The sequence below is a fragment of the Rhyacophila brunnea genome, unplaced genomic scaffold, assembly GCF_057557595.1.
Source record: "Rhyacophila brunnea isolate RB1 unplaced genomic scaffold, BYU_Rbru_1.0 scaffold_22, whole genome shotgun sequence".
Classification (NCBI taxonomy): domain Eukaryota; kingdom Metazoa; phylum Arthropoda; class Insecta; order Trichoptera; family Rhyacophilidae; genus Rhyacophila; species Rhyacophila brunnea.
In genome coordinates, this window is record NW_028232882.1 from 5,697,545 (window position 1) to 5,718,965 (window position 21,421).

At 32.7% G+C, this 21,421-nt stretch overlaps 1 protein-coding gene across 1 annotated transcript in view; it reads right to left on the minus strand.

Annotated features, from left to right (window-relative positions):
* Positions 1-5,592: 5,592 nt before the first annotated feature.
* The window catches only part of synr (BH3-only protein sayonara), a 32,154-nt gene continuing 16,325 nt past the window's right edge, over positions 5,593-21,421 (minus strand). The window contains exons 4-11 of the mRNA XM_085949648.1: positions 20,166-20,282; positions 16,620-16,694; positions 12,983-13,063; positions 11,835-11,961; positions 11,007-11,199; positions 9,498-9,683; positions 8,030-8,102; positions 5,593-6,875 (exon numbers count right to left, since the gene is read on the minus strand). Of these exons, the coding sequence (XP_085805774.1) occupies positions 6,720-6,875; positions 8,030-8,102; positions 9,498-9,683; positions 11,007-11,199; positions 11,835-11,961; positions 12,983-13,063; positions 16,620-16,694; positions 20,166-20,282 (1,008 nt within the window). The 3' untranslated portion in view covers positions 5,593-6,719. The remainder of the gene's footprint in view (positions 6,876-8,029; positions 8,103-9,497; positions 9,684-11,006; positions 11,200-11,834; positions 11,962-12,982; positions 13,064-16,619; positions 16,695-20,165; positions 20,283-21,421) is intronic.

Genomic DNA, 21,421 nt, shown 5'->3' on the forward strand with positions numbered 1-21,421 from the left:
TATTTTTGTAGCAATTCTTGCGTATACTAAACTAGCTTCTATGAGATTAGGAATCGAAGGTTTTAGAGAAGGGTTTTGTGAACCTAAGGTTGTTATATTAAAACTCTGACAATATTGAGAATATTTAATGTGTCCCGACATATTTTCAGCGGTGCATTTTATAAAGAGATTTTTATAACCTTTTATTAATTACATGCAGTGATAATTATTATATACTTATCGTATTTTTATGTATATTTCCCAGCGGAAAAAACTACCTGTTGGAAGTAGATAAATGATCTGTAACTAAATAAACCTACATACAATATTTTTGAGACGTCAAAAATTCGTTTAAAAAACCATTTGATTCCATTGTTTTAGCTTTAACTTTAAGTAAAAATACCTAAATTATCTGTGAGTTTCATGACACATGTAAGTAGTCAAATTTGAAATTTGAAAAGCTCGCAGTTTATTAAAAATTGTGTATTGAAAAAAAAATTCGACCATGTCCGATCCTAATAAGATCATATGGGCCTCCACGGAGTGGAGGTTTGTATAAACATATTTTGTTTTTACGATAAATGGATGTCAGCCACTTACTTGCTCAACCTATTAGGTCCATACTCTGACTTAAACACAAATTGAAAAACAATATTATCTGTATTTGTCAGACCCAGGATTCGAACCAGGGACCCACGACACTATAGGCCGACGCTTAAGCCGCGCGGTCATCATGGGTGTTACATAACAACATATTGTGACATTAATCTGAAATCAAGTCGTCGGTGGCCGTATTGGTTTCATTAGTTGTCACAGGATGGCGGTAGTATTGTTTGTATACTTTAAAAAAGCGAAGGTTTACACCCCAGTCATCACGTAGAATGGAGTTATTGTCATTGAAATCGTATACGCCGCATTCTGTGTGAAAATTTTTACAGTTACATCAATCAATAATATTGAAATTGTAACATGCTAATTGTATGAAATTAATCGTCTAGTCAGAAATTTATGAAAACAGCTAATGACGCACTGCGAAGATAATAATATTATAATACCTGCAAGAAGTGACATCCCAAATATTGATCGGTTATCCGAATGAATTTGTCGCCCACTACTATGGTATGGTAGCTAGTGATCAGTCAATTATATTTTTTTGTTTACGCATCGTGTACTTCCGTCCAACAGGTAATTTTTACCACTGAATCATTCTATATTAACAATGTTACTTGATGGCTATTTTATACTATAGATGTCTGTTAAATTTTTCCCTAAAACTTTACTTAACCAGATTATTTTTTCACTCTTACTTAAGCGTTATGTGCATTTTATTTTCTAATTAACTGCCTTTCGTCTACCAAATAATACAACAGTGAAGGATTAACACTATTTTCAATAAATATATTTTTATTTCTTGTTAAATTTTGGATTACTTGGTGACTTATATAAAATAAGATAACGTTTATAGCTAATACACACAATAGTTAAAGATATTTCAATCTGGGCTTTATTAACAAGTTGTATTTTATTATAAATTAAGCTTCACGACACTTCTTTCATTTTCCTCACTACGTTATAAAATGTTTGAATTTATTTTAATTTTATAATAGCCATGAAAAGAGAAAGCACGTAGCGTTACGTGTATAATATGGTTATTGGTTAAAGCCTAGTCCAGGCCAGGAACATTTTTATAATATTATAAACAATATTTTCCATCTATGTCGGATATGTAAAGGTATGGAAACAATGTTGTTAAAACTTTTAAATAGTTTGTATACAATGTTCAATGTTCACCGAATTCATAATATGTCTTGGTCTGGACTAGGCATGATTGACAACATCAATTTGAATTTTATAAGAGGAATTTTTAATTACAAACAGTCTTAACTTTACTAAAAATACGTTATTATCATATTATTTAAAAATTGAGGGTATTAATTTCAATTTCAGTTATCTCCAGATTTCGTGTATCCAATTAAACCATTGATACACTACTAGATGAGGAGTTCCCATGCAAGTGTCATTTTAAAAATGTACCACAAAAGAAGATATTACGAATATTTCGTCTTATAATATTTCCTTGTAGGTATAATGCGTTAAGACCGCTAACATGGATTCCCGAATTTCACCCGTATTGTCCTGGCTGTAAAACTTAATTTGCGTTCTTGGAATAGTGACCCTAAAGGTATCTGCAACCCAAAGCTTGCAAACTACCAAAAATTCATGTCTGAGCGGACAGAGCTAGTCGTCATGCGCTGACTATTAGTTAGAGTAAGATGCAAGCTAGATCTGGCTTACTCATAATTATTGCCAGGTCGTTTTCGAGACAAATATTAAAAGAGCTTATATCGAGTTAAGTCCGCTGATATTAAAACAGTAAGTTTTAACACTGGCCGAGTCGCTGAAAATCGGGCGTCATTTTAAGAAGCATATGATTCATCCAGTTATATATCAATGAATTAAACTCAAAAATAATTGGTTTAAAACTTAGACTATAGATGGGTTAAAATCATAACTTTTAACCATTTATTTAAAAAAAAAAAAAAAGTGGTTTTCTAATATGTTTATAAGTAGTTAATTGTAGGTACATTTTATTTCACTATTTGCATCTGTAATTATTTCTTGACAGTGATATTATGTTTATCTAAGCAAATATTCAATTTGCAGGCTTTAGTAAAATACAAATGTATGGAGGTTTCAGACTTTGCAACTGGTAGAGTAGTATTAATCAGTTCTGACGCATGCGCTATCATGTCACCAAACTAACGAATGAAAATTATTAAAATGTAGATAGAAAGAAAGAAACCATACAAAAATATACCATGCACACTCGCTGAAATGAAACCGCATGCATCAGGACTATAAAACACTCCTCTACCTATCCTTATTTTATTTTATTTATAACTTTTCAATATAGTGAATAATATAATAATTTATGAATTTGTTTATATTCAACCATTGAATATTCTCGACGATTATTTACTTGTTAGTCGATAAAGTGTTGTTACCTTGAAAAATTGTTAAATCAAATTACATATAATGTCAAAAAAAATATTTTTTGTTATCGTTGAGTCCATTTGAATGATCTGATCAAAATTGTTTATATTTTTCTAATCATCGCACCACAAGTATTATATTATAAATCATTTCTTTGACATAGGTATTAAATTTTTAAATGATTTATAAAAAGTTTGAACTCCCTTTTAAAACGTGTCGACGTGTGGTTTTCAAATGGAAACATATATTTTTCACAGACTGGTTTTTTGCCAATAGAAAATATGTGTGATTTTGTTTTGATGTACTGTCCAACAAGAAAATTTAGGCACAAGCCGAACGCGTTGTCGTCGACTAAATGGGAGGAGCTTGTTAGTTCACAGTTTTAATACGTAGCCAAGAAGATGTTGTTCGACAGTACCTTCTGTCACGAGACTGTCTTCCTTTACCAAAGTTAGATAAAGTTTGGGTCTTAAACACATCTGAATTTCTCCATATTATGACTTGGAGCAAGTTAAATGGTACTTAAAAAGACGGTCGTTTTCTGGCGCATTGATCGACGATTGGCTGTTCAACAAACATATGGAAGGAAGTGAAATCAAAATATTATATTAAGACATTGACTTCGTGTCTATTATTTTCGATAAGGGAAGAGCAGTATGATGCGTTAAAATTATTGTTTTTTTTTTCGAAGAAAGCAGCCACCGAATTAATCTCATCAATCTCAGTTTTGAATGAATTGAATAACCTATTTGAAAGTAAGATATTATTCTAAATGGACGTTTTGTGTAAAATAAGTCAATTTCGGATATTATTTCTTGTAGTAAGATGACAAAACATGGTATATCCATTTTTTTGGGAAATTGAGTTATGTATAACTTCAGACTCGTCTAGATATAAATATGGTATGTCTATAGGGCTTATAGGTTGGGAGAAATAAACTGTCAATATGTTATTTGTTCATCGTTTGAATAATGTTCGATGTTTAAAATTGCCCTCCTGAAAAATTAACACAGATATATCGTGTTTTGCTTCATCTTACTACAGATTTAATACACAATATGTGTGCAGTTATCTATTGACAAACATTTAATACCTGTACAGTATCGAATATTTACGTAGATATAAAGAAATGATTTTTGATACAATATTTGGCAGTCGTTTTATGTGAATAATACGTTTATTTTTCATCGTCTGCCTCGATGCTTGACAATACTATAACTTGCCGATGTATCTTTATATAATATATTATAAATATTTGTGAGCACGCACTAACCATTTATAAAACTATAAAACGATTTACATTAATATAATTAAAATTGTGTATATTATTATTACATTAAACTTAACATCTAATTATTCTACTACTGGTTAAACTTGTATTCCTGTCGTTTTCCTTCAACTATTAATTCTTAATAAATAATTAAAATAAGGAAAAAACAGCGTCCGTTCCATCACTGCAAATATATACACTACAATACATTTATACACTAAATAATTGTGCCATTTCCATATGTAGTATCTTAAAAAGATCTAAGTGTTTTAGTTTGTAACGCTTTTACTGCAAGTATTCATTAATACAGGCACTTATCTCTGTCTTACAATAATTCCATATATTCAAATTTGGACATAACATGTTTTAATTTCACTACTATTTATCAGTGGCGAAGGGTGGAGGTAGGCTGTTAAGATTCGCTATAAATAGTGCACACTAAACTTTTTTAGTCATATGTATTTGTCTTTATTGAACTAAGACTACAATTTACAGATGGTGTTAGTTAGTTTTTAAAAATCAATTAAACCCTGCCTAAACGAAACCATAATAGTTTTGGTCTAATTTGGGCAATGCGACAAAATTGTGCACACTTTTTTATTCATAAATATTTGTTTTCGTTGGATTAAAAATACATATTGCACATATTGTTGGTTATTTTTTTAAATTCATTAAGCCCTGCCTAAACGAAACTATAATAAATTAAAAATATTCGTCTATTTATATAATATTCAAAGTTATGTATGATTTAATTGCATAATTTTAGATATTTTATAGATATACATGCATTTTTTGACTATTATCTATTATGGCTTGGTTTCTCAGGGTTTAATTGAATTTTAAAAACTAACCAACACTATCTGTAAATTGTAGTCTTATTTCAACGAAAACAAATATCTATGTCTGAAAAAGTTTAATGTGCACTGTTTATGGTGGATCTTAACAGCCTACCTCCACCCTTCGCCACTGCTATTTATAGATACTTATATAATTTTGACTGATTTTAATGATATTTAAATTATCTTCTAAAGATGTGTTACCTAATTTTTTATGGGTGTTTTGTTTGTTTTAAGACGTTAAGATTGAAATTTGTGGTAATATTATTTGTTTAGTGTGTAAAAAGGGTGGATGTGACCCGGATATATACTCTTAGTAATATTAAAGTAGGTTAAGTAACCATACCATGACATTGTGTGTACTTGATGAGGCATTTATCCGTTCCAGTCGTGTTATATCATAAAATATAGCACGATGCTACGTCATCAATAATATTAAATAAGAAAATTTATTAATACTGTCAAATGTTTTACAAAATAATGTGCTTTTTGGTAAATAAATGTAACATTTTATAAGTGTCTAATATTTTTATTTCAAAACTTACACCATTTTTACACATCCCTTAATTAAATCAAAACAACGTATATGTATGCAGAAAATACATAGGGTGCGTCAAATAAAAATACCGTGTTATAACAAAAGATGAATTTTGAATTGGGCGTAACAAGGGAACACAGAGTTAATGGGAACTGAAATATCTAACGCGTGTGGAGTTACAGGAAATCTATCTCGAGTGTGGAAGAATGTGGGATAAACTTAAACACGTGTCAATACTACGTCATTCTAAGCTTGTCCTTCGTTCTGACAACTGCTCTCGGTTTATACACTGACTCAAAACACCACCAAAAACAAATTCATTCCTGCACATACGCTTATCGTAATAATTTAACACACTTAACTAGTAATGACAGGTATGTTATTATAACAAAATATCAAATTCATATCTAGTAATTATTGTTAACTACCTATCTAACAACATGTTTATTTTGTTAATTCAAATCATATTTAAATTGTATCATAACACAAATTCGCTTTCTTAAATTTGTAGAAATATGACTTTTTTTTTATTAGGTATTTTTCGCAATTGCTTCTATTTACCAAATAACCGTAATAATGTGGCTGATTGCGGTCAGTCAACCGCACATCGCTGCAATTACCTGCATGTTTATTATTGCTTACGATCAGCGATACAAAGGTCAACCAACTAATATGGAAACCCTATATGTCTAATGTCTTACAAATGGAGGAAAACTGACGGAGTTTACAATACATAATACCTCCCTTGCAACAAAACTGTATATCGATTTTGGGCAGTTCTGAGTTATGAATGCCACAATATTGTACATCTCATTAAATCAATTTTCAAGTTGCCGTCTTTTTTTTCCATAGTAAGAAATTATATACAAGGTTTTGACCACTGGGGTGATATACAGTGTTATTGCAGGGGTATGTTTATTTTTACATGTAGACCACTATACATAATCCAAAAAATAAAATAAAAATGTTATTAGCATGTCTTCTTTTTGCTTCAAAACGTTTTTTTCATTTTCCCAAAATTTTTTAAAATCAATATACAGTGTTGTTGCAGGGGAGATCTCAAATACATACAGTATATTTACAGGGTAGAATAATTTTAATTTTATGAATTTTTCAAACTATCCGGTGTCTTATAGCGAACATCTGTGAGGCCTTTTTGTGCAATCAAGTTGACTCTGGTTGTTCTTAGTGCGTTTGAAATTTCGCTCACGTTTGCGTCGACTTCCTCTAGGTCTTTATCTAAGCTCGATTTTAGTACCTGAAAACAGAAGGCAATTAAAATATCTGAGAGATAGAAATTGTCTCAGACCTGCTGTATTTAAAAGATAACTAACGAACACAATGATTTCCGAGCTCGTCAGAGGAGAGCGAGAAGAACCATGTTAAGAAGATTATCTAGAGTAGAAATTTTCTGCCGGTTCTAAAATAATTGTCACCCATTTTAAAAAGAAGACGAATCCATCTATACGTTCCAAACCTATTAAATTATTGTCCATATTTTTGACTATTCGGTTATTCAGTTGTCAGTCATTAAAATGAAACAAAGAAATCGAATGGATGCCAATGCAGCGATTCATGTCTCCGAAACAACACTGAAGCCATGGCTATCAACAATTCTAAAAAAGATGGAGCAACAGATTTCGCATTATATATTTTAAAAAACATTGCTTTTTCAAAATTCCAGAAAATTAAGATTAAGTATTAAAATTTTATTTACTGATCGGTTTTTGATTATTTAAATTAGCAATCAGACTATGGTAAAGGGTGGAGGTAGGCTTTTGATATCCACCATACATAGTGGAAATTAAACTTTGTCAGGCATACGTATTTGATGGTGCTGGTTAATTTTTAAAAAATTGAACCATGCGAAAACTAAGCCACAATGATCAAAAAATACTCGTATATCTATAAAATATCTAAAATTAAAGCATACACAACTTTGGATATTTTATACATATTATAATAAAAAAAAATATTTATTATAGTTCGGTTAAGGCAGGGCTTAATGACTTTCAAAAAACTAACCAACACCATGTGTGATATGTTTTCATAATTCAACACAAAGAAGTATGAATGAAAAAGCATGCATTATTTTGTCGGATTGTCCATAGCATGCGAAAACTGTTTTTTTTTGCCTTAGGCAGGGTTTAATTGATTTTTAAAAATTAACCAAAACCATCTGTAAATAATTGTAATCTTAGTTCAATAAAAACAAATTCGTATGACTAACAAAGTTTAATGTGCACTATTTATAGCGGATCTTAACAGCCTACCTCCACCCCTCGCTACTGATACAATATGATTTAAAAACTATTAAATAACATACTACATAAATAGTAGTTTTCCATGTTAGCGGTTCGCAGGTGTAAAAAGTTTTAGAAACACTCCATGGTATAGTTTTTCCCAATTTACCTCTGTAATCCAGGTCGCTAATGATAAAGTTCTCTCGCTAAAGCCTGTGAATATTCGAGTAGCGTGCTCGTACCTTGAATAAAAAAGAAATAAATACTGTTTTATAAAGAAGTTTTTATGTTAATAAAATAATCAGTGCATATCGTGACCTAACCACTTGATCCATAAGACATAATAGGTAGAGTTCTTTGAATCTATAATATTTCACCTGACAATATAAACAATGTAAAACGAACTAAAAATCTAAAATTAGCCACACCTCCAAATTTTAATTAAAATGTTTATTTATATAATATCCTTGTTCACAACATACACAGCCACAGTTAAGTACTATTCTGTATATTTTTGGTTAAATAAACTTTTTTTATTCAACGAATAATTCACAAGCTTTGATTATGTAACATTCTATATTGAACAATAGTCGTTAAAACACATCAAATTATAATTAACTTAATTAGTAGTTATTATTTTTTTGAAGCGTTTCAAAAATTGCGTTAATTTTAAGTGCAAGTACGTCATAACTAAAATTTGGAGAGATCCTGAGACTGGTTAGTATGAATTAAAGTAATAATTGATAGGTACTTTAATTTTAAGCAAAAAAACCGACTGCGTAGCGATTCAAAAATGTAACAGTTAATTTCGTCTTAATTAGACATGATGCACTTGGTTCAATTATTGTTAAAGCACATTGGCGCAAATCCATTGGATGTGATTTCCATTTTGGCGACGATTTTTTTCAAAAGGGTGTTTTTCTAACAGACCTGTTTTCAAATGTACAAATTCAAATTCACATTTAATTTTCCATTTAAACCTTGTGAAAGTGACGACATTCATTTCTGTCCAATATTTTTTGATTTGAAATAATTTTTAATCAATTTCACGAAGAGATAGATTCTGAATACTATGTTTACATTCGGAAAATTTGTTGCGAGCTAATCACCAATTTATGCAGGATTTGTATTATCCAATATCATTTTTTTGTCATCACACATTCTCGAAAATATGTAGTAAATACTAAATTCGTATTCAAGATCGGTCGGCTATGTTTATATAGTAATAAGCGTGCCCATGTCCTACAAAGGTCTTAAAATGCCCATGTCGTTATCTGAAACAGGTGCTAAAATATATAAATAAATTTTTGTTTGATATGTTTTTGTTGTTTTCCATGTACAAATAAAAATAAAAATAATGGATCTGAAGCTTGTATAGTTTCTTTTATCTATGTCTATTAAGCATTGGCCTATAGCACCGTGGGTCCCAGGTTCAAATCCCGGGTCTGGCAAATACATATATTGTTTTTCAATTAGTGTATTAGTCAGAGTATGGACCTAATAGGTTGAGCAAGTGGCTGACATCCATTACTCGTAAAAACAGAAATCTGTGAAAACGAACCTCCACTCTGTGGAGGCCCATATGATCTTATTAGAATCGGACATGGTCGAAAAAAATAGTCATAAGTGATATTTACCTCTGCGGTGAGTACATGTCAGTAAACATGTATTCTAGAGTGAGGATGACGGCCTGCAGCTGTCTACTGGTGCAGTACGGAAAGGAGACGTTCGGAAGAGCAGCGCTGGCTGCCCTCACCGCCCAGACTCCTGAAGCCACGCCTTCGCGGGACTCCACTCCTAATCTGACTGCTTCTTGAACAGACCTGAAAATTTCATAGCATATTCGAATCAAACTTAGTTATCAGTAGTTTTATAAGCTAAATCAATATGCCACAGTTGTAGAGCGTGGACCCGAATACCTACGCCAACTAAAGACTTTTCCGTCATTTTACTATGTAAAAAAATATTCCATCTTGGATCTTCGTGTCTCCAGGGAATAGAGACGCTACAAAATGTGGTTGACACCGTGCCCGCCTAAAATTGACACCCTACCCTCCCAAATATAAACTATTTTTTGTAAATATGACAGAAGTCAACGAAAAGCTGAAACAATCATTTAATTGTCATCTAAATATTGACATATTATTTTACCTGATAATAAATAATTAGTGAATTCTAATATATAATAAAGCGTCTTAAACATCGATGGAGAAAGGAGGCATTTATAAATTAAACATGAAATAGAATTGAGCCGCAGGCGACTTTTGGTCATACAATATTTTTTAATATTATCATTAAAAATGTTTTTTCGGACTTTGCCGCACTCTGAAGCATGGTGCCTGGGTGTTTCGCACCCCTAAAACTTCCGTTTGGCGCGTCATAATATGACGCGCCATATTATGACGTCATTAGGTACTTGCAACGAATATGTACCCAAGGCATCATTTATATTGTATGTTAATAAAAAATGACAATTTGTAGCAACCGTATACTTTAATATCTAGAGTGAAATGGTCATTATTTTTTTTTAAATATGTAATTTCACATACCTGGTATGCATGCATTATTAAAATAGACCGATTATCAATGAGTGATCAAGCACACTAATGACATAGCTTGGATACGTTTACAGTTTCGCTAGGAAATAAAATTAAATAAAAAAGTATTCATTCATTGATAATTAATGAATACCTAATACCCCGTTTACACGTGTATGGCTTTACTGCTGACAGTTCATATTATAATCGCGGCTATAAGAAAAACAAGCACGTATACACACATATTATCGTTAAAATTGCAAGATTGCATGCATGGATTAAAAAAGTTCAGAAGCTTCTGAATTCTCACGTGACAATTGTACTGTAAATATCTGCCCCTGCACAATAGAACGATAGTGGTGAACCTGCCAATAAAAAAACTAACTCCACCGCGCAGAGACTCATTTTGAGGTTAACCAATTTTAACGACATGTCAAATACTACCATAAAATGATAACATCGCGTTTTGCTCACTGTTTAAGAATGAGATTGGCGAGACAGTCAGTTTTTTTACGTGTAAACATTTATTATCGCGATAGATTAAAATACACACTATTGGTGCAAGTAAATCCATGCACAAGTTCAGGCGCTATTAAAATATTAACTCACTCGGCATGGGGAATAATCTGCCAAGCAACTAGGGCTCTCGCAGCGGCAGAATGTGCCTGAGCAGCCCTCGCTTGAGCTGTCCGCCAACCACGTGCTGCGCCAGCCAGGGTGTCCCTCAAGGCTCGCGCCCTACCCGCTCCTCCCTCCAGCTGGCGTTCGTCCAAACTACCATAGGCAGGACCGCAAACGCTCTCTGTAGATAATCCATAAAAAAATCTCTATCATAACGATATCCAAAGACAGAAATCCGAAGTAATTCTGGCGAATCATCTCTTTACGCACAAATAAGATCTCTTACAAGGCAGTATATGTATTTTTATCACTCAGCGATGAGATAAATTGTGAAAACAAAAATCCATTAAAGTTTTTGAAACTTACTGACAAGTTGAGTACTTTTCGCGATTATTTCGCATTTGATAATTATTAAATTGTGGAGGTTTTACCCAACTCTGCAATTGTCACATCATTGTATATGCTCATGTTTGGGGCATAGAGAGTGGCAAAGCGGAAATAATAAACTTAGACCTCGTTCCTGTGTAGAAGTTACAAGGACGCTCAGTCCTTCGCTGAATTATCAAGTTAAAAGATTCATACTAAACCTTTGCGATATAATATAACATAACACCATGTTATTTTCTGTGTAATAACAAACAAGTTAATGTGCGCCATAATATAAACGATATAAAACACCAACTCGTGTATCATTCAACACTGCCCGAACACATGTCGCACACACGAACAACCTTCAGATATTAAACGAATAACGGGTGTAGTTGGAATAAAGCAAGTAACGACTACAACAACTATAAGAATTCGTAGGATACACACCTAATAAAATATCCTGCTCCCTGTACAGGTACTGCAGATCAGCCACTTGCCGCTCCAAACCTTTCTTGGTTTCCATCATTTCAGTAAACCTGGCTTCCATCAACGATCGATTGAATTTGTTGATAGCCTGCGCAAACAAATCAACGAAAAGCTTTTATAATATCAAAAGAATGTATTTGTTACATAACTACTGAGATAATTTAAGAGTTTAGAACATAATGACAATTAGGATGTTAATGTCTTTTCATTATCATAATATGAAAATCAAAATTTCAAATCAAAAATTGGCAGCCCACGTAAAGGATGACATAGTACCCACTAAGTGCAAGGCACAACTTTATTTGTTATTTATATTTTTGTGAGCTTTTGTATGTACTCAATTTAGACTATTATATTAATACTATCGACTGAAGGTACTTGAAGGAATTTGAGTTTAAATCCATTAGAATTTAGACTATTAGGTGTGCCGGCTCCACACGTGTTGACACCAGATGCTTCGTATTTCTTAGACAAAACACAGGACGAACGAGTCAATCATCCAGAGACTACAGATGAAGGAACGGCTCTCGACAATATTTTTGAGACGCATTCTGCAGTTTTACGACATATTGTTTGGCGCGGATCAGATAACCTGGAGAGACTTTTGGTTTTAGGTATCCTCCAGGGAAGGTGTAGCAGAGGAGAAACGTCGGTGCGCTGCAGCTACTAAGTGAAGGAACTGACTGTGGACAGGCTTCACTCTGCCCTAAGAGAAGCAGATGATCGAGAGGGGTGAAAAGTCTTGGTCGCTCAAAAGATGACAGAAGTGTGCACGATCGTCAGCCAAGAGGGAACAACCAATAAGAAGCAAAAAGTAGTACATATTTAAAAATAGGTATTATTATACACCCACGGTGGCCGCGCGACTTAAGCGTTGACCTATAACGCTGTGGGTCCCAGGTTCGAATCCTGAATCTGGCAAGTACACATATCGTTTTTCAATCTGTGTATGAGTCAGGGTATGGACCTAATAGGTTGAGCAAGTGGCTAACATCCATTTCTCGTAAAAACAAAATCTGTTAACACAAACCTTTCTCTGTGGTGGCCCATATGATCCTATTAGGATCGGATATGGTCGGAATTATTATTAAATAATATTCGATGCTTACTTGTCGATTAATATTGGCGACAAATTCTTCGTGTTCAGATGCCAATTGAGGCTTTTGGGCGATCTTTAAATCCATGATAACCTGAAAAGAAATAAGCAAATTTATTTATATGTGACTATTTCAGACATTTTCCCTCTAATCCCGCTCCCAGACATAAAATACATACACCAATTTGCCAGTGACATCCCTGGGAGATAGGCAGAGCATATATTTATCTTTAAAATATAATATATAAAGCGGTGAATACAGGAACGAATACAAATAGTACATATTTTGACAGCAATCGCGGTTTTCCATGAAACAAGCGACGATGTCTCTTCTTTATGAAGAACAAATCGACATCTTATTAGAAAAAAAAATTGAAGCATAAAAAATCCTGACAACTATTCTTGTAAATATATTGTAATGGCGATTTATCACACATACAACATTTTTATAAGGGTCCCTCCAAAGCTGTCAGCGCCACACACCTCATCCATGTATCTAAAACCACCACTATTTTAGAAAAGGTTTCTTGGAAATGTTCTAATTATCAGTAGTTGGTGTATACGTAAAAAATGTAAAGATATTTTGGTGTATTTAAGAATAAAGCCGAAAATAAATAATAAAATATGTAATTAGGTATGTAACGAATTTTCAGACAATTTAAAACTAAATTTAAACTAAAATTAAAAACGTTTTTAAATTTTCTGTTGAATCATATTATAAACTTGACTTGACTAGCTTAAACGATCAAAAAAATTGATCTTGATAGAAATAATACTGAAATGTCATTTTGACATGTCATATTGATTTCCATAGTAACGCAAGTATATATTAATAATTTAGTTGCTAGGACCCCAGACCCCTAGCAACCAATAATGGTGTCGAAATAACTTTTCATACAAAACAGAATTAACTGAAAATGAATTCAATTCTACTTAAAGATGGCTAAAAGTATTTAAAAAATGCATTGGCGTCGTGTTCTGATATATTTCAAAAGTTTCAAATGTCTAGCTAGTCGGGTAGTTAGTTAAAAATCGATTGCAAGATTTGTACCGGACAAAGAACCACCGGACAAATAAGAATACGAGCTAAGAAAAACGTTGTAATAAAATGAAAGAGGACAGCATTCTAAGTCTTTTTAAGGGCGGCACTTTGCCTAAAATATTGTACTGCAGTTTGTAGAGTTTCATGTCTTACTTTCATGGCAAATTTAGTGAAATATATATATGCGAAACTAAAGACCTAATTACAACAGCAGACTTACAGACCCACCCAGAGTCAACGATCGTCGTGAGCAATCGTCGACTTTAAATAGCAATTAAACGGAACGATTCAGCTACAAACTCAATCGTGTTGATGCTTGATTTGATTGTTTCATTATAATATATTACATTCAAATGAAATTTATACAAAACGTGACGAGTTACTGATTCTATTTATTGTGATATTATTATTGTAATACAAGATAGGATACGCCACGTGCGGCCACACTATGAAGTTCAAAGTTAATTCGGAAATTTTCGTACGTTCTCGGTAAACCTAAAAAAATAGGAACTGTTCCAATTCGTTCACGACTTCGGGGAACGACTTAAAAGTGACTTTTCATGATCGGGAGTAGACTGTCAGGCCAGAATATTGGCCTGAGAATTTTCCAATGTAATTCCAGCTTACCGCAATCCTGTAACATAAAAAAATAATTGTCTTGGGTGCCCTTTTCGCTCAACTGTTTGAGAAGGTTTCGAGGTTTTCATAGCAAATATTAATTGAATGTGTGTGACTTACTGCTATTAACCTGCTACTTTTATATTATTTTTTCCTACCAAATAACATGTTTTAGTTGTAAGATAATATCAAACGTAGTTAAAATTAACCACACTCAATATAATTAGTGTCGGCAATACATAAATATAAATATTTCAATACGTAGTCGTTTTTAAAGTGTTTTTTGTATGATCAATTTTGAAAATTACTAGATATTTAAAAAGATAACGTTTAAATATATTGATTTCCTGTAAAGTGTGACAGTTAAATTAATATATCAGTGTATTATTTATTATCTATTAAAAAATAATTAGATTTTAATTTTTTTTAATGTCATATACAATAAAAAATATTATTTCAAGGCGACAGGCAGATGGCATTTATAAAAAAGTCCCTACATACAGTCCTACAAACTTATCTAAAGAACGGTCAAAAATGGAACTACGAACTAACATATGGACGCCATATTGAAAATGTCATTTTAATGTCAGATTTTGTCCAGTTGCGAGTCCTGATTGGGTATTTTTCGACTGTGGCTCCCCCATAAATTCTTCAGATAAGTTTGTAGGTCTGTACAGTAAGCATCAGTGGCGAAGGGTGACGTTTGGAAAGAGGTAGGCTGTGGATACCAGAGAAAAAGAACACGCTTGTCAGGTATACTTACGGGAAATAAGGAGATAATACGATATTATTGCTGATGAACAGGTACACACTAATGATAGCGATACACTAATTCGATGAAATTTAAATAACTCGCTGACGACCTTAGATTATAGAAAAATATAGATAGAGCTATTGCATGTGTTTGTCCTTCAAAACATGACAAACTTTTTTACGCACTTGCCTCGCCCCCTTCACGCTTCCTCCGCGACCCTTTCCTGGGTTATTCGAAAATATGTGTGACAGTGTGCGTGTCGTAGTGTTACCAGATATCGAATATTTATTCCAATGTTATAATTTTACAAGCGATGTTTTTTTATAAATTATATTATGGTAACACTGGCGTGTTGGCTATGCACTTGGTAAAACATTACTCACTAAAATCGGCTCATGCGGAGGGCTTGCTGACGAAATAAAATTGAGCGATGAGTTTAAATTATGTATTTTTCTAAACATTTATGCACATCAAAAATCATTTATTTGTATGTGATTGAATGCCATATAAATTATTTTTATTAAATTATCTACATATTAATTATTTTAATAATAATATATTATACCTACGCAACGATTTTAGGCGCATCAGAGCCTATCGTTTTCTATACACTGAAATAGACATTCTGAGGTCACGTGACATAAAGTTCACACAAAAAAGAACATCGCAATTCCCGGCAAATAATTCGACACATTTAACTATACACATTCAGAGAATAAACCACTGATGCTTCGAAATTTATAAACCTCTAGATATTTCACCTAGACAGGATTCTTATTTACACTGTACATCTGTAACAGGTGTATATATATTATATGGAAAAAAGAAGTATCTACAAATAAATATATATTATAGATTATAATATAAATCTCTTTACAATATTAATATTGTATAGCACCTGTCATTCCTGGTCTCCAATGGCGTTGAAGGACAGCGGAAGTAAACCAGACATCGCTTAACCCAGTGGTTTTCAAACTTTTTTGTTACACGGCACCCATTTTTTTTTTAAATATTCCTTCCACCATTGAGGAAAACACGATTTTTATCTTTTCCTTCCAAAGAGTGTGACACATTTTTTTGAGAGTGAGAGTGTTGAAATTTTTCCGCCCAGAACCGTCAAACTTTAAAAAAAATCGAACAGCGCCGCAGCGTCCTTATAAATTGCTCGCGGCGCACAGTTTGAATACCACAGTACTAGTCGGAAAAACTACGTAATGAGAAGTTAAAATATCATACCTGTACCAAATCGTCATCTTGTTTTTCTCTCATCGAAATCATCGAAGCTTGTGCTTCGTCTCCTTTAATAAGGTCCTATAAAAAAGCATATTTCAAAACCAGTTAATTAAAACACAATGAACAGATTAACCGAACCTAAAATACCCCCACCAAACCACTCCAATTCTTAATCGGGCGTATCACGGGACCCTACGTTTGGTGTGAAGCATCAGTCATTTCTATAACTAGGAATGTATCAGGAAAAATTACCCAAAGTGAAAAAAGGTGCACGGAGAATAGACAACAATTAAATAATCAAATATAAAACAAAAATTAATATTAAACTGTCGAATAATATAAGTAGCATGATCTTTACGTTCGCAGTATGACGCCGCGAATTTTTTTAAATGCAGCAAAATTAGCGTTTGTGGCGACCAAGTCGGGCGGCCATCAGAGACTTTAACTCTTAAATAGGAACATATATTTTTTATTATATATATTGGATTTATGCTAACATTTGCTGCCCTTCATTGAGAGTACATAACATTTTTCTAATTGAAATATACCCACATTACATTCATTTTATATAATTAAATTTAATATAAATTATATTATATTCAATATTGATTATCATTATTTTTCGGGTATTTTATCGACCGGGTGCCGTATACCTCCAACATCCCCACTTGGTGCGGGCCTGGGTACAACATTATACACATCAGTTGGTTACACGTAAATTGTACGTAAAAACATTTCACCGTGGCAAAGCTCGCGGTGAGCTTTCAAATCGGAAAGAGATGATCGTAGGTATACTATACGGTCTCCAATTTTATTAGATTCAATATGAACATTAATTCAATTTTCACGGCTGATTTTGGCAAAATTAATGAATTCGAGAATAAAAACCTAACCTAACCTAACCTAACCCAACCTAACAAATAATCCAGTATACCAGCTATTTTCTAAAAACTTGTTTGCTGCTGGCGTTCTGTAAAGTGTAAACCGACAAGAACCGTGTTTTATTCAAAATTGGATTTGATGACAGTACCTACTATACGACCTAAAGAATTTGGAAGGTCTTTAATATACGGCCATATCGTCGGTGTTATTTAAAAAGGGCGAATTAACCAAAATGCTATTTTACAGGAGGAGGATTTTTAACTTTTGACATTTATTTGTTTATTACCCGTGGATAATAATTATAAATATCTAACAATTTTATAATAAAGCTAAGAAAGAATATTGTCATTATAATAGGCATTATTATATAATGTTTTAAAATGCCTAATATATCACATTCGCTTTTTATTCGTAATTTTAATTAATTTAATTTTAGTCGATTATTGTTTTTAAGCACTTTCCTGTGGATATACAAATTCGCCGTTTTTACACAACAAAGCAAGTGGGGTACATATTGTATTTTCATTAAAATCTCGATTTCGCCAAAATGGTTGATTCGCCCTTTTTACAAAAACCGACGATATATTTCCGATACAACGTTTCACGGTGAAGTGTGATACGGCGAACTGCATGCGTACAAGTTTCCGGACACGATATCAGTTTGTTACATTAATTGAACTTTAGTTGCAGGGCACTATTGAACTCTGATTGACAGTACTGTATGCTTGCTAATGTTCGTACTTTTCTGGGTCATTTTTACTCATCGATCCAACTATCATTAATGTAATGCCTTCTAGAAAATTGTGATGCTTTTTCCCTCATTAGGGATAGGGTTTCCAAGCAGCGAAATCGTTGCGTGTCAACAAAATGTATATGTACTAGAATGTGCCACTCAATCAATTCTTTAGTAAATAAAAAACCAAACATGAGTCAATATCGAACTTCATTAATTCGACAGGATGCCGTGAAAATGTGATATTTTCTATTTACATACAAGGGTAATTTTTGTGTACTTTGATATTCGATTTTTGAATTATTTATGTTGTTTACAATAAACGATTTCAATGCAATGTGACCTTTTATCTCAAATCAAAATAGGTTAAAACGGTATACAACCATGACCTCTGGCTTTAATAGTTTTAATACTGATTGTTTGCCAAAGCTTCAACCCTTTGGGGGACATACCACATGTGAATTAAAGCTATCTAGTCTATTTAAAATCACTGCTGACCTTTTAATTACCACATTTAAATAACACGTTAGTTATATCTAATGGCCAATTACTCCAAACGCGCCAGTCGCGGTGTTGGCACTAAATGAGTTAAAAACAAAGAAACTAATTAAATTTTGAATATTTATCTCACTTCTCAATATTTTACACGTATAGCGTTTTTCCTTTCGCATACAGATTGTATTATGAAATTTTGTGATTCATGTTTTTAGAGAAATAGTTTATTCTCGAAAAAAGGTCGAGAAAGAAATTGAACCTGCCTTGTGGGTCTATTCTATACCTTCTTATCGACCGCTTAAGTGATAAATATTATCATTTTATCAGCGCTCGAAATGGAAAATTTTACGAACCGGAGCGCTCGATAATTTTACGAAAATATTTACATACTTATCTAACTTTATGAGTGGGTATTTTATAAAAATAAGTGTGTTAGAATTTGGATATGGCCAATTTCGCTCAGACGGTCAAATTATTTTTCCACGAGACAAAGCGAAAATTTTGAGGATTGTATGAACCGGAACGGCGCTCCGGTGCGTTCCGGTCCATTTCGAGCCCTGCATTTTATCATATTATTATGTATTGAGGTACCTATTATAATATTTTTTACAATAAGTTAGCCGTCGAAACAGTCAAAACTATCCGCTCTATAGTTAAGACGGTACTTCAGTGAAACGGCAAATAATTTTCAACTATAGGTGCGACGAAATATCTGACTGGCTGGCAATCGAAGAGCGAAAGTCGAGCTGTGAACACGTCAATTTATTTTGTGATGGCGACGGGGGAATTAATTCTTAAATCGAGTAAAAATTACTAAAAAACGTTACGCATTTACGTAAAAAAGAAAACATGTCAATGAATATATTATTATTAGTAATAGAACAATGAACATAAATTTGGAAACATGTTGACTTTTTATGACAAATTATGTTCTGTTCTGCACGCGTCATTTGCACAATCTTCGTGTCGCGTAGTCACGATCGTTTTAGACCGTGCCCCAGCTGAAGTATAGCCTTAACACATCCAAGAGAGGTGCTGTTAAAACATTGCACTTATTGTAACAATTATTACAACTAATTTATTGTAACTGTTATAATAAGTGCTAATATTTCGATACAAACCTACCCTAGATAGCTGCCGTAGAGGCCGAAAAGCAGTCTTGTGTATAGAATAGACGTGTTGAAATACGAATAATTAACCAATTGCCTATTTATTTTCACATTAATTTAAAATGTAGAGATCACTCATACTAAAAATAGGCACTGCAATATTCTATAAATCAATTTTACAATTGACATAATTTTCCTGGAAAAATAAAAGGATTTAAATAACCTAGTACCTACATATTATTTGAATTCGAATTATCGTGTATTTAGTGATGAATTGTGCATGGCTAAAATCGCCGGTTTCGGTAATGTCTCAAAAAATAGATAGTTTACCTGTTGAAGAGATTCGATGTCCTGCATCAGTGCAGCAAGCCTGGCAGCTGGTGCCGAGGATTCTGCCTCCGTTACAGCTGCCTCCAATCTAACGAAAGCCTGCAGTACTGTTTCGCCCTGAAATTAGCATGGCAAAATATGTTTTTGATTAAAAATATTTATCTCGGGCATAAAATTTTTGATTGGATGGGATATCACAATCATAAAAATAGGGGCGGGGCTTGATGGCGATTCAAAAATTTTGGCATATTAGTATTATTCATAATAACTATCATTATTTTATAGCAATTGTTTTGCCGTTTCGGTAGTAATTTCAAAACTTTGATGTACCTACATAAGAATGACGTCTATCTTTTCACAGACAGTTAGTTATAGCTACATAATATGCATTACAATGTGAATGTTTTCAATATACATAATTTTGAAAACACTTCTGAGAAAATATATTATAACCAATAGAAAAAAACTTTTTGAAAAAAGTAAGATACCCCGCAGGAATCGAACCTGCATCTCTCGAGTATCGCGCCCACGCACATTGATCACAATTCTAAAGGAGTTACATTTAACTACGACAAATTATTAACTAATGGCTTTTAATACTCACTGAAGCGCTTTCTAATATATGTTCTCAGAAGTGTTTTCAAGTATGTTCAATAATTAGAATATTACATTCTTAAATCTTGTGAATTATTCTTTGAATAAAAAAAAAGTTAAAAAAAGTGAATGTTTTCGTTTTTGCATCAGTTAAAAATATTTCGCAATACCATCCATTTTCTTTTTATTTGTAAAGTGAAGTCCACGAGACTATTGTTCCATGTCGTGAAAAAAATTAAATGCGTTCAGGTTAATTATATCCATTTTTACTGATCTGGATATATTACATGTTACTATATTACTGTATATTACTACACATAAATGATGTACCGTGTAGATAGGCAGACCATGTACTATTTATGGGTAGCATATTGTAATAATGAAGAATAGATAATTTAATATTTTTCGTAGAATTATACTTTTTTCCTTTCGGCACTGACTTTCTTTGCGATGTCTAATCTTCAGTATGCATGACGTTTAAAGATTATTTAATTTTTTGTTCGTTCAAGTTACCTATAAGTACTTATAAAAAACAAAATAATACACTTTAATATTATAATATGTTATATTCAAGTGTATTGCTTTATATAATAACTCCGGTTTGTAAAATTTTACATTTCGAGCGCTGATTATTGATTAATTCAGTGATGAGGATAATATAA